This window comes from Sipha flava, unplaced genomic scaffold (genome assembly GCF_003268045.1).
Source record: "Sipha flava isolate LNK unplaced genomic scaffold, YSA_version1 34_pilon_pilon, whole genome shotgun sequence".
Lineage (NCBI taxonomy): Eukaryota > Metazoa > Arthropoda > Insecta > Hemiptera > Aphididae > Sipha > Sipha flava.
Genome location: NW_020273045.1, coordinates 3,216,069 through 3,232,581, shown reverse-complemented (window position 1 = coordinate 3,232,581; position 16,513 = coordinate 3,216,069). Strand labels below are relative to the sequence as shown.

The 16,513-nt window shown below is 23.7% G+C and overlaps 3 protein-coding genes across 4 annotated transcripts; 2 read left to right on the top strand and 1 right to left on the bottom strand.

Moving 5' to 3' along the window:
• Window positions 1-535: 535 nt before the first annotated feature.
• Window positions 536-5,019, bottom strand: LOC112687373. Of its 2 annotated transcripts, XM_025560032.1 has the most exons (7): window positions 4,599-5,018; window positions 2,595-2,705; window positions 2,186-2,533; window positions 1,910-2,124; window positions 1,735-1,845; window positions 1,494-1,670; window positions 537-1,436 (listed from the first exon to the last, which is right to left on the bottom strand). In XM_025560032.1, the coding sequence occupies exons 1-7, from the start codon at window positions 4,703-4,705 to the stop codon at window positions 1,006-1,008; spliced, it is 1,500 nt and encodes a 499-aa protein (XP_025415817.1). In that variant the 5' UTR covers window positions 4,706-5,018; the 3' UTR covers window positions 537-1,005. The 2 variants fall into 2 exon arrangements, with proteins under 2 accessions (XP_025415819.1, XP_025415817.1); XM_025560034.1 differs by lacking the exon at window positions 2,595-2,705 and having other exon boundaries at window positions 536-1,436; window positions 4,599-5,019.
• Window positions 5,020-5,097: 78 nt separating this feature from the next.
• Window positions 5,098-7,039, top strand: LOC112687374 (alpha-2-macroglobulin receptor-associated protein). Its single transcript, XM_025560035.1, has 7 exons — window positions 5,098-5,425; window positions 5,496-5,637; window positions 5,964-6,152; window positions 6,222-6,332; window positions 6,406-6,496; window positions 6,577-6,733; window positions 6,799-7,039. Exons 1-7 carry the CDS (start codon window positions 5,243-5,245, stop codon window positions 6,973-6,975), a joined length of 1,050 nt encoding a protein of 349 aa, XP_025415820.1. The 5' UTR covers window positions 5,098-5,242; the 3' UTR covers window positions 6,976-7,039.
• Window positions 7,040-7,139: 100 nt separating this feature from the next.
• On the top strand, window positions 7,140-14,803 carry LOC112687466. The gene is made up of 19 exons (XM_025560186.1): window positions 7,140-7,304; window positions 7,575-7,739; window positions 7,796-7,999; window positions 8,080-8,307; window positions 8,395-8,673; window positions 8,737-8,940; window positions 8,991-9,177; window positions 9,695-9,768; window positions 10,792-10,859; window positions 10,916-11,096; window positions 11,158-11,271; window positions 11,352-11,839; window positions 11,899-12,006; window positions 12,491-12,647; window positions 12,715-12,807; window positions 12,873-13,034; window positions 13,092-13,128; window positions 13,205-13,318; window positions 14,093-14,803. Exons 1-19 carry the CDS (start codon window positions 7,173-7,175, stop codon window positions 14,692-14,694), a joined length of 3,597 nt encoding a protein of 1,198 aa, XP_025415971.1. The 5' UTR covers window positions 7,140-7,172; the 3' UTR covers window positions 14,695-14,803.
• Window positions 14,804-16,513: the final 1,710 nt, after the last annotated feature.

Here is a 16,513-nt window from a genome sequence, read left to right as displayed (position 1 = left end):
CTATTTTTAAAGCTAGGATTAACCCAAGTTTACTTATTTGCTGTTTAAACATGCATCTGCACAGGCATATAAATAAACTAGAGTAGAAAATTATAACAAATTGAAAACATAATATGTTGTAAAAAGGACGGTATAGCACTTACAATTGTTACCAAGAATTTGGTATGAAATGCGTGTAAAAATATAACTTAGAACCAAACTAACAAATAATGTGCGGGTAAAAAAAAAAAATACATTAATACATACAAACATATTTTTTACATATACAATTTAAGCAAAAAATTAAAATTAAAACTAATATATATATAAATGTAATTACAAATACTTTGTTAAGTAGATTATGTGTAAAAATATTTTAAAAAATAATACTTCAGTCTGTAATTGAATAACCTAATTTGATATTATAGCAGTTTGGTTAAAAACGTCTGTGCTTTTATACATCTTAATACTAGATTAATAATAATATATATTAAATACATTAATGTAATTTAAAATATAATTATAACATGATGATTTATAAACAATATTAAATATTAATAGTTATAGAACTCATTTACTTCACCAATAGATAAAAAACATAAATCATCTTGAACATAATAAAAATTTGAGAGAAAAGGATTTTACTATACTTAAAATCAATGGTACTAAATTTATTTTTAATGAAATTAATAATAAATAAAAATTGAAATAGTTTTAAGGTGGGTTTTAATGGTTAAATCATTTTTAATCAATTATCACAATATTATACTTTATGGTGGCCTCTGGGAAAATTTGAGCCATCGTTATGTCCATAAATAATGAACACACAATTTAAAAATAATCATACAATCTGGTGTAAATATAAAAATAGTGGTACTTAGAATGATAAATTAAATATTGTTAGAACAAAATGTGTCAAACATACTAGTCAAATACAAAATTAACAAAAGCAAAGTAGAAAAGAATTTAAGGACTTTTACACTTGCTAAAATAAATTTACAACATAAAATGCTGTTTATAAAAAAGCTACCTTTTATTTACTTCTGAATAAATTGAATTATGATTGATTTCATTTAAGTCTACTTTTAAGCTTTCATAATTTGGATCGCTTTCAACATATTCAGTGCTCAATGACCTAGTCAAACTTGCGTAGTCGGGTTCAGATGGTTTGTCAATTTTCTTTATTCGAGCATAACCATGGTTAGTAGGTCTTAGCTCTTCATAATTAGGATCAACATCTGATGACTGTGTTTTTTTAGGCTCTACCAATCTATCATAAATACCTTCATCATACATGCAGCAATGCACAGCAGATGATTGTTCTGGAGAATCATTGCGTTTTTTCATTACTTTTGCATACATTTCATCTAAATATTCTGGAGGTTTAGGAAGAGGAGAATTAGCGGGTCGTTTTTCAGGTTTAGGTGAATTGGAACTAACAGCACTTGATGAAGAATCTATAAAGAAATTTGATTTGATTATTCAAAATTTAAATAACAATTTTAAACAATTACCCTTTCTGGAATGTGTTTGTATTTGTTCAACTCCATTAATGTGTGATGTAGAAGCTTTATATGATTGAGCAGTTGAAGCAACAGGGATATTATTTGCACTTGGTATTTGAGCATATGTTTCACTTCCACTAGTATACACATTAGTAGTTGGTTCAATGATAGCTGCATACATTTCATCTGTTAAAATTGAAAATATGTAGTTATAGCACATATTAATATTTAAATTAATGTTTTTTCGAACCAGAATCGTCCGAGACAAATGCATAATGAGGATCTGATTGTAAACCACCATTTCGAGCACTAGCCATAATTCTTGATAATGGTTCTCGAACACTGATACTGGTGTATCCTTCTGAAATTTGATCAATACATTAAAAAAAAATTTATCATTGAAAAAAATTATTAAGTATTCATACTACTAGAATCATGTGAATCGCCACTGTAATGGCCCTGTCTTGGTTGCATATTTAATGGATGATCTACAAGCCCTACTGGCGGAGTCATATAAGGAATGTTAATACTGGCAGCTTCATCGCCTGCAATCACACTAGCAGCTGCTATATCTTGATCAGGAGCAACCCTATCAATTACATCTAATTCTATGGACTCAGTTAAACTTCCTTTTTCCAATCTATAACATTAATTTTGAAATATATTTTGAATGTTACATAAACATAATTTGAGTAAATTACCTTTGGGAATTAGCATTCTGATTATTGGAATTATTCACACCAACTTTAGCATATGGATGTTCCTGTTGTAATTTGTCATATGGATTTTCTTTGTTTACACAAGCATAAACACATTCATTTTTAGATGCTGTAGTACCACTAGATGGAGACATGGTATTATTATTAACATATTTCGAAGGCTCCCCTTTGATTCCATTTTTGTTTTCTTCAACAGTAGCATATAATTCAGAGTTTGAATCACCACCATACCAAACAGCAGTGGCTACAGCATCTGAACTCCTAGGAGTTTCTACAGGTAAATCAGGAAGACTTCTTGTGGCTGAGGATAAAGTTGCACCAGCTGAACTTCTATTGGAATATAATTAATAGAATTACTAATGGAGTTATTAATACTTCTTACAATAAAAACCTTTTTGTACTATTTGTTGGTGATGGACTAACTGAATTCCTATCCACTGGTACTGCTTCAATATCAGGGTTGGTGATTTTTACCATGCCAGCAAGACCAAGTAATTCATTTCTATTAATTACAAGCAAATAAAACAAAAATATACAGAATATTACAATCCAAATTCAAATATCTATTTTCATTTAATTATGTTTCACAAAACTTAGGTTTAATACTATATTAACAATAGCAAGGGACTGTACTTTGGTAGTTTTTCATACAAGCAAGCAATTTACTTTAGTATATTTATTAATTATAAAATAAAATCATTATTTTTCAAATTTTTAATAATTTAGACAGTATTTATTAGATGCAGGCAATTAATTTTATCCCTAAAGAAAATATTTTTTTACTTATTAAAAATTTATTATCTATTTTTAAATATTATTTTTTTCAATTAAAAATAAGTATAATCTATAAATTAGTCAGAAAACTTTTTGACTAATAACAAGGACGAAAAAATTTGAATTATATTCAACCAAAATATAAAATAAGGAAATACAACATAAGTAAATGTATATAAATTAACTTCTGTATAATATGTATAGTAGTAATTATAAATAATGTAATTGATTGTATAATTAAAAAAATTAATTTTAAATTTTAAAAATATTTTCTTATTACCATTAGACTCACATTTTATTGAACATATAAAATTTATAATTTGTAAAAAAATATTTTTTTAAGAAAGTTGTTATTGACTATATTGAAATTATAATAAAAATATTTATTTAATTTTATATCTTCATATGGTGTTTTTAATTTCAAATGTTTATAATTGTTAATATTAATAATACCATATATAATATATAAATATGCATTAACAAATTAATCAAATTTTATTATTTATTTTAAATTTACTATTACTTTGAAAATATTTACCAAACACTTTATCTTTATTTTTAGTCATTATATTGTTCAAATAATAATAATAATAATAATATTAATAAAATAGTAAAATAAAAAAATTATATTCAGCACTCTAATGGTTAGTTTATGTTTAATTGTATTATTTCTATATTTTGTAAAAGTCTTAATAATTTATATTTTTTTGTACTTTCAATATATTTTCAATTCTATGAATAAAAATGTTATCAAAATATTGTAAATAGACAAGGTTTTAAAGCTTTTAAAGTTATGACAGTTGTAGTTTATGGATATTTATTTAACTATAAAAAAATGGTAATCCATAGTATGTAATCAATATGATAAATATTATTTTTATACATGCAATTTAACTATTCATTGAGAGGAATATTGAATACTTTTTACTTAGGTTTTAGTTTTAATGCTAGGATTATAATACGAATTTTAAAAAAAAAATATATTTAATAAATGGCATTTAAATTAATTAAATATTAATATAAATTAATATTAATATTTCCAAAAGGAAAACACAGATATTTTTTCTCAATATATAAAATATACAAATTCAATGGAATGATAACATTATAACAAGATATCCAATATAACAAATATAACATAAGAATTAATCGAACCTAATTAGGATAGCCATAATCCATATCAATGACATTAAGTAGATAACATCAAAAAATATGAAAAAAAATTGTATAATTTAAAATAGTCAATAGTATTAATCATAAATATTGAATATAATTACTTTTATTATATTATTTTCTTCAAATAAAATAAATAAATAAAATCAATGTAGATATTATAATTATTTTAATTAAGAAAGTCTACAAAATTTAAAACTACATTTCTCATCTACTTATTACAAATTAAAATCAATACACAAATGAAATACAAAATATGCTTAATTTAAAAAAAAAATGTATTATGAAATTTGTGTTGCATGCATAACAATATAATTGATTTAAGTAATACTAAGAACACTGATCAAATATTTTACTATCAATTTTATTACAAACAACTGAAATTAATTATGAAACACCAAACTATAATTATAAACAAACTTATGAAATACAAAAATAAATAACTTACTTAGGGATTGATTTATGACATCCACATATACAAGCAACTATCAATATTACAGTTGTAAACAAGAGTCCGCCAGACACAAACCATATTATGCTATCCTCAATCATCATGAATTTGTACAATTGAATGTCATTTTCATACAAATAGAAATTAACCTTGAGCGTTATTAATGATTAAAATTCGGTTTTTGATTTAGTTTTGAAAGTGCACTTTGTAAGTTTAAGACAATCACTGGATATTGAGCATTCATCAAATTGACACCACATGATAATAACACAACAATCACAAAATAACAATAAGCTTATATTTAATGGATAGAAAAAATTTACAACTTATGATGAATCAAAATAAATATATTTAGTTGTACTTTCCAAATTAAGTTTCCGATTAAAAAATTGTGTAATGTTTATCAACCATGTTATCAACGAATTTTTTTTTTAGTGTTTATCCCTCCCCCACTTCTAGTGAATGATGTCTGAAGAAATAATCGTGATTCATTATCTATTTATCTATAGTGTTGATATATAGTTCTGTGGTTACAGGTATATCTACAGCAAATTCATGGTAGTTATCTTTATATTTTCTCTATTGGTGTTAGTGAGATCATTAGAACTATTATTACGTAACTATTTGATTCTTTAAAAATCATGGGCAAGAGAATAGTTTTAATTATATTATTGCTCTGTTATTGCGCATACTCACACCCGAACGAGAATGAAACTTTGAAAAAAAAATTGTCTTTGAACAATGAACCTGAATTCAATGTTCGCTTTCTAAATAAACCATTCAAAATAAACAAATTGAATTTAGTTTGGAGCAAAGCGAAACAGGTAGGAATCATTCAATGAAAAATGTAATTTATATTTTTAAAATTCTGTAAAGTATGTTCATGATTTACAGAGATGCTCAGAACCTGAATTAAGATCATTGTTATCGGAGCTGCGAATACAAGATGAAGATGAACGTGAACTAAAAGCATACAAAACAAAAAATTTAGATAAAAATGGGGAAATGGAATCTATTGTTCGGAAAAAACTTTTAGGTAATTTATTATTTTTATTTTTTTGGTAATTCAATATATAACTTTTTTTCTTTAAAAAAATTAATATATATCTAGTTATTTATTATTAAAATTATTTAAGATTAATTTTGTAGGTTCTTTGTGATTTAGGTAATTGTTGTAAATTAGAAATTGATCTATGATATTTTTAATTAAAAATATTTTATTTAAAATATTATAATTATTTTTCAACTGTAAAAGTTATTATTAACACTGTTTTACTACAAATATACTATTCAATTATAGTTTAAATGTATCAAATATAAATTAAAATGTTTAAATTTGATTAATATTTTATTATTTTTAAGGTATATTAGAGAGATATAAATTGAGTTATCACTTTGACGAGACTGCTCATAAGCCTCAAAATAATCAGTCAGATTTTAGAATACAAGAACAAGAATCTGGAGACTCATTGAAAGTTGTTGATAAATACTTATTGCATGATAAAAGATTAAACCAGTTATGGATCCAGGCTAAAGAATCTGGTTTCACAAGTAGTCTTATTAATTATATATTATTAATTTTAAAATATAACAGTTCTAACATTTAATTTTAATGTAAAGGCATTGAGCTGATAGCATTGAAAGATGAATTTATAAATCACCAAAAAAAAATAGATGAATTTTATTCACTGACAAATGAAGTTGAAAACATGCAAAATGATGTTCCTATTGGTAAATATTTATAAATTTGCATCTAATATCAATAACAACTTTGTGAATTTTATCTTAATTACAAATATTATAGCTATTTCAAAAAAGAGATTAAAAAATAATTATAATTCATTGCATGAAGCTGATGATATCATCAACTACAGTCATAAACAAAGAAACCTTCAGTAAATATTTTTTATTTTATAATTTTACATTGCATTTGTACATTTTATAAACAAATCATTTTTAAATGTATTATATTTAGAAATCGTATACATGACATAAAGGATAGTTTTGATCGTCTTCATAGATTGTCTCTTTCTGGTCCAAATAGTGAAGAGTTTATTGAACCCAAAGTACAAGAAATCTGGAAAAAAGCTGAAGAAACTAATTTCAGTAAAAATGAATTACAACTATTGCATGTAAGAAAAATGATTAATTTAAATGTATCAATCAATGGATTGAGTATAACATATAGAACTTTTAGGATGAATTGAAAGAATATGAACGGAGATTATTAAAACTGCGACACTTAAATGTAGATTTAGCAGCTGGAAATGATCATGATGGTATTGAAAATTATATAAAAAAAGAAAATAGAAATGTACAAAAATTACATAAGGTATTGGAAGACAAAATAAATAAGCGGAGAGAAGAATTATAGACTCAAACTGTTGTTATTACAAGTAAAATTCACAAATACAAAATATTTAAATACATATACTAAATGTTGGTGTTTATTTATACATTTTAAATATTTACATGTTGTCATATCGATAGTAACTAAAGTTTACTAAATTATGTTTGTAAATACATTTTTAAATTATTATTTATTAAAATTAATTTTTATATATATATATTATGTTAATATTTGAATGTTATATTTTCTTTATTATGGACAGAAAAGAAATATGTATCATTGCCCCTAAGTTTGATTCATTTGGGGAAAATAATACTAACAATTATATAACTGATATTATTAAACACAATCAAGTAAGAATATATTTTAAGTTGTTGCAATTTTATTAAATTATTAGAGTTCAACTTAAAATTAAATTTAGAAACAGTGAAAGCACTATGTATAATGTAAATTAAAACATGAAATATGAAACTAAATTAATGCTTAGTTTTATCTAATAGTCAATATTTTATAACTACATATCTTAGTCATATTATTGACCACATATAAATTATCAATGTAGTATTCGGTTTCCTAATTTTATACTATATTTCATGTTTAATTGAGTTTTAAATTTTCTTCAGTTAACTCAAATTTATAAGGGCCCCATTGTAAAAGGTTGTTATCATGGCCAAGGGTTAATGATATGGATAGAAGATAATAAAAAACAAACCTATGAAGGATATTTTTATTTAAATCAAATACATGGCTATGGTCGTATGGTTTATGAAAATGGATTAATATTTGAGGTACTTAATAAATCAAATAAGATAACTTAAATTACTTTGCTCAAAATTAATTCTAGGGATTGTTTAAAGATAACCAATGTTTTGGACCCGGTGTAATGACACATCCTAATCAGTGTCAAGAAGTAGGCTTTTGGGTAGGGAGTCATCTTTTAAGGCTTTCTTCTAATTTAACAACAAATACAGTACCAACATTCAATGTACCAGACAATACTAGCAAAATAAAACTACTCCAATTCAGAGATCTCATTGATATTACTCAAGTTTGTTAAAATATTTATTATTTTTAACATAGAACTGACAAAAAAAAATAGTAACATTAATTTTTTAATCATGATTTTAGGCGCCTCATTCAATTATAAATGTACGAGATAACAATGAAAAATACCTAAATATTAATCACTCATACTTACATACAAGACATTTAAACAGTTTATACTTTGATGTGCAATCATATGATTCTGAATTTATATCAAAATCATTAGAACTAAATACTACTATTAATATGGATAATGAAAACCGTTTTATATGTGGCTATAATCTGAACAATTTAGTATTAAAAAACTATTTAGTAATTTAAAACTAATATTTTGTTATATTTATAAGTACATAAATACATATATGTGGTTATAAATATATATGTATATATATTTTATAGAAAATACCAAAAAAAACTACCCAATCCAAGAAAAAGTGTTTGTTCAACTTTGGTATTGTAATTGACAAACAATTTGATCGTCTTCATAAAGACTTGTGGACCATACAAATTGAACAAGATAATGATAATGTTAAGGCAACAAATTCTGAAATAGAATTTGAAAATGAAAAATGTGATGACATATTTACGTTTTTTGTTTCTTCAAAAGTTTTAGCATACAATAATAACACTTTAGATAAGATGATATTAGCACATGCTTATCAACAGAAATTTAGTGAAGTACCTATTAATTTTAAAATTTAACAATGAAAAAAGTTAAAATACTAAAGTTTGCTTTTATAGAAGACCTTGCTTTACAATGTAAACAACATTTGGAGTGGAAAACGGAGTATGTTCATGTCCACCCACCACCAAGAGTTAGCAGCAGTCCAAATGTTGACTAAATTTAATTTGACTCCAGCAAATATTCTCGATTTAGTTAAAAATTATGACATTGACTTGGACGTATCTGATTCTAAAGGAAATACTCGTTTAATGATTTCTTCTGTAATGTTGTTTTTTCTTTTTTTTTTCTTTTTAATAACATTATGTCTTAGGCCAATGATCAACATGAAATAATTAAATTTTTGATAAATCTTGGAGCTAACTTAGAATGCTATAATGACGATGGATTTACTCCATTAAATCTAACTCTTATGAGATACATATGTTTATTAAATGACATAAAAAATTGGACTGAGTATTTAATTCCTAATATTAGATTAAAGTTTAAAATTAGAAATGGTAAGTTGTTTCAAGTAATTATAATTATCTGATATAAACTGCCAATATCTGTAAATGTAGTTAATATTTTGGTTTATCTGTATAGGTATATTTAATATTTCCAATTTTTTTATGTTTATTATTATATCTTGAAACCGTAAAATTATCAAAAAATTGTATAGTAGATACTATAGCTAAAAATTTCAGAATAAATTTAAAAAATATACATTAATTATAATATCAGATTAAACTGTAGTTTAATTTTATGTTTGTATTGAGAGATTATAATAATTGAGATGGTTGGAATTTTAAAAAATAGTCTGTGAAATTGTAAAGTTAGGTATCCAAAGGACAGAAATAGATATTAAATGTAATGATTCAATCACAGTCTTTAAGAAAAAAACTAGTTTCCCTTTAGTTAATAATTTTGGATAAATACGATTTGATAATTCATTAACCATTATTCCTAGTTTTATTTTAAATTTAATTAAAATTATTGAATGATAATAAAAGTATTGAATTAAAAAATTAATTTTAGGAGATCAAAATATTCTTATAGAAAATGTACAGAAAATCAATTTCTTTCAACCAGAAAATCTACCAAATATGATGGTAAATTTATTGCTATATTTACAAAGTTAATAAAAATATTGTTCTAATTTAATTAGTTGTATAAGTTTATGTAATATAAATCTATGAAGGTTAAATTGAAAATATTTTATTTTTTTTTCACCAACAAGTATTGAAAAATTATTGTTTTACTTAAAATACTAGTAGGTACGTATATTTTTAACTTTTAAAACCACTATTATACATTAATAATTTATACCTAAAGTTTGAAATATTTAAATGTTATTACGTTGTGGATGGTACAGGGCTGGATTTTGGATATGTAGACCCATAGGCTCAATTGTGGTGTGGCCTTACCAGAAGGTTTAAAGAGTGATTTTTGGAAATAGAAAGGACATATATACAAATAGAGAGACTAAAAGCCCCCTCTAAAGTATACATTTTGTATATTTTCCAACATTTAAAGGACTCTCCTTACAAATTTTTTAAGCTCTTACTATAAAAATCAAGCTTTTTTTTTTAGTTATGTGTGGTAAGGGCCTTGTTGTGGTGTGGGCCCAATGACTCCAGTCTATGTAGCCTGTGCTTAAATCCAGCTTTGAAATGGCAATGAGTATTTTAATAAACTACACAAAGTACATTTAGAATGTTTGATGTATTCATCTAAATATCCTAAACATGGTATCAGTCAGAAATTAATTTATATCATAGCTGCAGTATTTTATATATTGTAATACCTAATTCATACATTTTCAATACTGATTTAATTATTTATAATATTTATGTTTTAGCATTTATAAAAATATTTAAATGTTAAACTGTAGTCTATATTATAAATTATTACAAATTAATTGTATAATAGAAATTATAGAACTCTTAAAAATTATAAGTAAAAATTGTCCTTAAAAAATATAATTCTATGAACAATTATAATAAATTAATGTTCAGAAGTAATCGGGGGTATTACATAAATATTAAAAAAAATTGTATGATCCATTACATTTTTTATTCAAAAACAATAATAAAAAAATGCATTATAATTAATTCATATAATTTATGCTTTAGTTTATAGAAAATTACGATGAAATTGAAGAATCAAGTTCAACATCAAAATACTTACCATTAAAAACAAAGTTAATGAAGACATAACATTTTTTAACAAATATTTAACCATATCTAATGATTTCAGGAAAACCAAATTAAATTTAATCGAAGACACAATTATGCTCTTAATTAATATGGGTGCTAAAGCTTCAACTTGTTTTACACCAAAAAAAACCATTCACTTGGCCTTATTGAGCATTAATCCAACAGTTTTAAATGCTGTTTTTAATTCTGGTGGATCTCCACTTTATGTTTTATCTTATAAGGTAGGTATTTAATTTAACTTTACTAAGTGAGTAATATTATTAACATATGATTTATGATTAGGAATATAAACTGAATTTGTTACACATGGCGGTTATAATGCACATTAATTGCAATGTTGTCAAATGTGTTGAAGTTTTAATCATGCATCACGTTGACCCAAATTCAAAAGCAATTGTAATAAAAATAATATCTTACTAAATAATTTGTATGTATATTTTCTAAATTTAGCATTATATTTGTTTTTCTTTTTAAAGCCTATGTTAAGTTTATTACGATATGAATTACCATGGAAAAACATTGCAACCGATGAGGCTTCCATGACACCTTTGGATATTCTCTGCTTAAAAAAAAATAATTTTGAAATCAATGAAAATTCAATAGAATATGAAAAATTTGAAAATGAACTAGCCTCCATACTTTACTCTGTTACCAAGAAAAGTCACTCTTTTTGTGGTTTTAATCCGATAGCTTTGGCTATGTTAACGGGAAAGTTAAATTTAACAAAAATATTTTTGGGTAAAAATCGAAGAAATGTAAACAAAACTATTTCTGGTTTTGGAACTTTACTATCATTGTTATTAAACCCAAATTATAATTTTAATTTGTCGTATAAAAAAATTATTGAATTTTTGGATTTATTGCTGGAAGCAAATTCAAATACTCTAAAAAGTTTTGAGGTCTACAATGAAGAATTCAAAGGCAATATTTATGAATACTGTTTTATGTTAAAAGAATCAAAAAAGTATTAATTTGTACTCTATAAAAATTAAAGAATATAATATTAAATGCTATATTCATTAGATTGAATCAACATTTAACTAATTTCTATGAAATAGTGAAAAAATTGGAAAATTTTGGTAGAAAAATGTTGAATTCAATTTATGCAAAAAGAGCTAAAGATGCACTAATGTAAGTAGTTCAACACATTTATATTTTAACCTATTATCTATATAGAAGTAGGTACTTATTTATAGTGCACATGCATTATTGATGAGCATCTTACGATTAGTCTGTGAGAAATAAAATTTTCCTATTTTTACATTTTAGCATATACATTGTTATAATATCACGATAATTATTAAGCATTAAAAAATATTGAATGTATGAAATAAAACAATGATGATTTTTATCTTAAATTCTATAACAGTTTATTATTCATAGTCAAAATAAATATGAATAATATATTTTTAGTATTTTATTAAAAAAGTAAATTGCCGATTTTAAATGCTTATAGAAAGGACATTTTTAGTCGATCTGTTGAAATATTTTAATCTGAACTAAGGCCAATATTGTTTAGAAATAAAATATAAAATTTTTTCCTATACTTTGAATGCAAAATATTTTATTTCATAAATATAATTTAGTATTAAAATTCATAATTATTAACTTTTAGAAATAGTTATAGAAAAAATAAATCGTTTACGTTTAATAAAACTGTCATGTTACTTTGGATGAATTTTGGGTTTGAGATAGTTAAACAAGAAATTAAATCTGGAATAATTTTACGTAAATCGCCATTTAATTTTAAAATTACTGAGAATAATAAATTTGTAAGTATTAATTAAATATTTTATAAATAGTTTTTGAATTTAAAATCCAAAAATATGAATTATTTAGAGCGTGGAAGAAAATAAGAAAATCAAAGGATATTTATTGTGCTTACAACAAATTAAAAATTCAAAAACTTACTGTCCAATAAATCTCACTCAAGTAAGTTAGTTTTATAAATAGCTATGTATAGTCATACATTTTATTGTTCAAAACCTTTGATTTAGGAAGAATGTCAAGTGTGTTATGAGTGTTTAAAACATTTTTTAAAAGACATGGAATCTTGTTCAAGTTGTTATTTTGCTCTACTTTGTTCGAAAAATTGTAAAAAACAGCATAAAAATCGTAACTGTATATTACAAATGAAAAAAAATCAAATAATAAAAATGGAAAATAAATTAAATAAATACGATAAAATGATGCATAATAATTCAATTAAATCATATTTACCTTCTGGCTATTTATTTTCTTCTGATGAATTAAGTAAGTATATACTTTTTTTTGAACTTGAATTTTTAAAAATATAAGTTTGTTTTAATATTATAATATATATATATAGTTGAACATAAAGATGTGAAAAACATTCAAAGCCTATTTTTGTCTTCAAAATCATTGCACTCTTCAAAAATGCAGTCGCCTTCATTTAGAAAAAAATTAAACTTCTCAATTTTAGGTACCTACAAATTAATATTTTATATTTTAAGATTACAATTTTTAAGTATACCTATTATTATTATTATTATTATTATTATAATTTTTATATTAAATTGTGCACGCGAATTATTGATACCTATATCCTATGATTAATAGAATTCAATGGCATAATTTTTTTAATGTTTTTTTTTTTTGTACAAGAAATTTTTTTAAAAAAAATTTTTTTTTCCTTTTTTCGGATATCTTTTGGTAAAACATCGAGAATGTACTTCTCTAAGATTATGTTTTTATTTCAATATGTTGCTGTTTAAATATTTTAGAACATAAGTCTAAATATGAAGTAAATTAAAAAAAAATATATCATAAATCGTAATTGAATCTCTAACTGCGATCAGAATCTTTAATTTCATCATTATGTTAAATACAATAAAAAAAGGTAAGGGCTCCATCCACCACTGACCTTCCTACTATATGATTAATTGTAATTTTTTTATTATAATTTCACAAAATTAAAAAAATTTAAATCCTAGATTATCAATTAATTTATTCTTTTTTATTTAATTTTTATTCAAAATAATTAATTTTTTTTTAATATAAATATCATCTATTAAATATATTGTATAATTTTTCCCTTTTTGTATTTACCATTGGTTCTGTGTACTATATGAATAATATTATATTGAAAAATGTAATGAATTACTGATGTATTGCTCATTATGCTGAATTAAAATTGTGCTAGCTTATAATTTAAATTTTTTAAAAAAAATTTAATTACAAATATTTATTATTTTAGACTATACAAAAGATTACACTTTTCCGCTGCAAAAAGAGGTTTTTGGTATAAATCATAAAAAAAAATCCATGAAAAAGAACTTTGATGATGGTTCTAATTTAAACGAAATTAATAGTTCCTTTAACACATATAATAGCAATATAGATACCAATGTTAGTAGCAATTCTACTTATAAAAATGAATTAGCTAATTTAAATAAGGATTCATTTTACAATAAAAATTATTCTTACTTGGATGACGGTAAAACCGATGGTAAATTAATCAAGAATAAACCCATTAATAAACTTAGAATATCAACGAGTTTTATGATAAAATGGCCACACACTTCTCTAAAAAATAACTCCGGAATAAAGAAAAAAAAATCACAAAACCAAAAACGAACTCTTATAATAAATAATCGATTAAAAGATCGAATTGTGTCGATTAAATATAAGGTGACAAGAACGGTAGGTTGTTCAAGACCAATATTTATGTTCATCAATCGAGATTCTAGAGAAAGTGCAACTATATTCAGAAATGTAAGAAACAATGAATTTCCTTATTTAATATTTAAAAAATATAGTCAAGTTCAAGTACAGCTTAAGATCAATGCAAACCAATAAAGCAGGTTTAATAACTACTTACTCCAGACTACTGTGTAGTAGGAAAACATATAACAACATACCAACATTTTTTATATTCAATATTATAAAACAGAACTTCGTAAAGGATATACGTATTACATTGTTACATTTATATGTTTATCTATAGTATATATGTTACTTTATGTAATTATTATTGATATAAAACAATAAAGTTTATAACGGTGTTTAATTTAATAATTTTTATTTTAATTTATTATTTAATTATCGTGTATGTTTTATTTTAATATGTTTAGAATTTTGGTATAGTTTTTGTATTTATATTTGTAGTTATACTATTTTCGAAAAGTAAGACTTCAATTACACCAGTGGTTCTAACCTGGGGGGGCGCGCCCCCCTAGGGAAGCGTGACAAAATTTCAGGTGGGGAAAGAATATGTTGAAAAAAAAACACGAAAAATGAAAACGTTGCCGTTTTCTATGCCGTGCCTTGCCGTTGTGTTGGTCGCCGCTGTGGTCGAATTTTTTTTTATGCAAATAAATTCATTTAATATAAAAAAATTTCATTGAAGTTGTATTCTTATTAATCCAATAACCAACGTAAAAGCAGAGACTGGTACCTTTAAGTTTTTATGGTTCCGGTTCTCAATTATTTTATTAAAAGGTTCGGGTTCGGGTTCTAAATAAAATATTTTAAAATTTATTTCGTAATATTATTTGATACATATTTAAAAATTACATAGATGTTACCGTTATTATGGCATTATACTAAGTAACATAGCATAATATACTCGTATGAAAATAAATGTCTCAAAATGTCTCTTCAACTAATTTATATGTATTATATATATATATATCACAATAAGTTTTTTTTAACAGCTATATAGTAATATATAATATTATAATAAAGTAAATAAATAAGAAAATATGCAAAATAAAATTTCGTTTTTAAACTCATTACGTTGTGATTCAAATTTGTATCTATAATAATAAGTAACAATAATTTATTTGGCCAAAAACAGAGTTTGTACATATTGAAGAACAGTAATATGTATAAATTAAATTAAGTATTTAACTATACATAATAACATATGTTGCCCAATTCACCACTGAGATAATTCTAGTATTGGTGAAATTAGAGTATTAATTAATATTAACAGGTTAACCTGTTTAACCTTTAGTCGTCTATCTGTTAACACATAATATTAAAATTTAAAATTAAGAATAAAATTTTTAAAAAGCTTATATCTCAAAAATTGATTTATGCTTTGATATTTTAAGAATAAAAACATAATTAATAATGTTTGTTACATCCGATATTTTTCATTTAATAATGAGGGTTCCGGTTCCAAATATTTTAAGGATTCTTTTGGGTTTGGTTCCAGCTCCTGCATTAAAGTATAGTTCATATATAAATGTTATGTATATTTTACGCGCAATGTTAACATTTGGTTAATGTTGACATTATCCGGCTAAAGTCGACATTAGCTAACTGTTATCATTACCCGCCATGAATATTATTAAATATTGGCTAATGTCTTAACAACTATAAAAATTTAATGCGCATGAGATAAAATCATTGTAAATTATTCACAATATTAAATATATTTAAAATACAATAAATTATATGTACATAAGTATAACTTTTTGAGTCAAATTTTTGAATTTTTTTTTTTATTTCTGCCATCATTCGATGTTTACCACCATGACCAGTATTAAGGTGTATCTCATTTAGTATGTCATATTTTTATAATTCATAATTTTTTGCGTAATATAGTATATTAGTACCATCTTTTTCAACAGGGGCTATAAATTTCTCTTCTCCTCCAATATTAATAATT

Coding starts and splice junctions, on each gene's coding strand:
- LOC112687466 (XM_025560186.1), top strand. CDS start 7,173: ATGTTAATATTTGAATGTTATATTTTCTTTATTATGGACAGAAAAGAA. Junction 8,674..8,736: donor ATCAACAGAAATTTAGTGAA/GTACCTATTAAT, acceptor TTGCTTTTATAG/AAGACCTTGCTTTACAATGT. Junction 13,035..13,091: donor AAAATCAAATAATAAAAATG/GAAAATAAATTA, acceptor ATTAAATCATAT/TTACCTTCTGGCTATTTATT.
- LOC112687373 (XM_025560032.1), bottom strand. CDS start 4,705: ATGATGATTGAGGATAGCATAATATGGTTTGTGTCTGGCGGACTCTTG. Junction 2,125..2,185: donor CAGAATGCTAATTCCCAAAG/GTAATTTACTCA, acceptor TTAATGTTATAG/ATTGGAAAAAGGAAGTTTAA. Junction 1,846..1,909: donor CGATTCACATGATTCTAGTA/GTATGAATACTT, acceptor ATCAAATTTCAG/AAGGATACACCAGTATCAGT.
- LOC112687374 (XM_025560035.1), top strand. CDS start 5,243: ATGGGCAAGAGAATAGTTTTAATTATATTATTGCTCTGTTATTGCGCA. Junction 5,426..5,495: donor TTTGGAGCAAAGCGAAACAG/GTAGGAATCATT, acceptor CATGATTTACAG/AGATGCTCAGAACCTGAATT. Junction 6,734..6,798: donor ATGAATTACAACTATTGCAT/GTAAGAAAAATG, acceptor TAGAACTTTTAG/GATGAATTGAAAGAATATGA.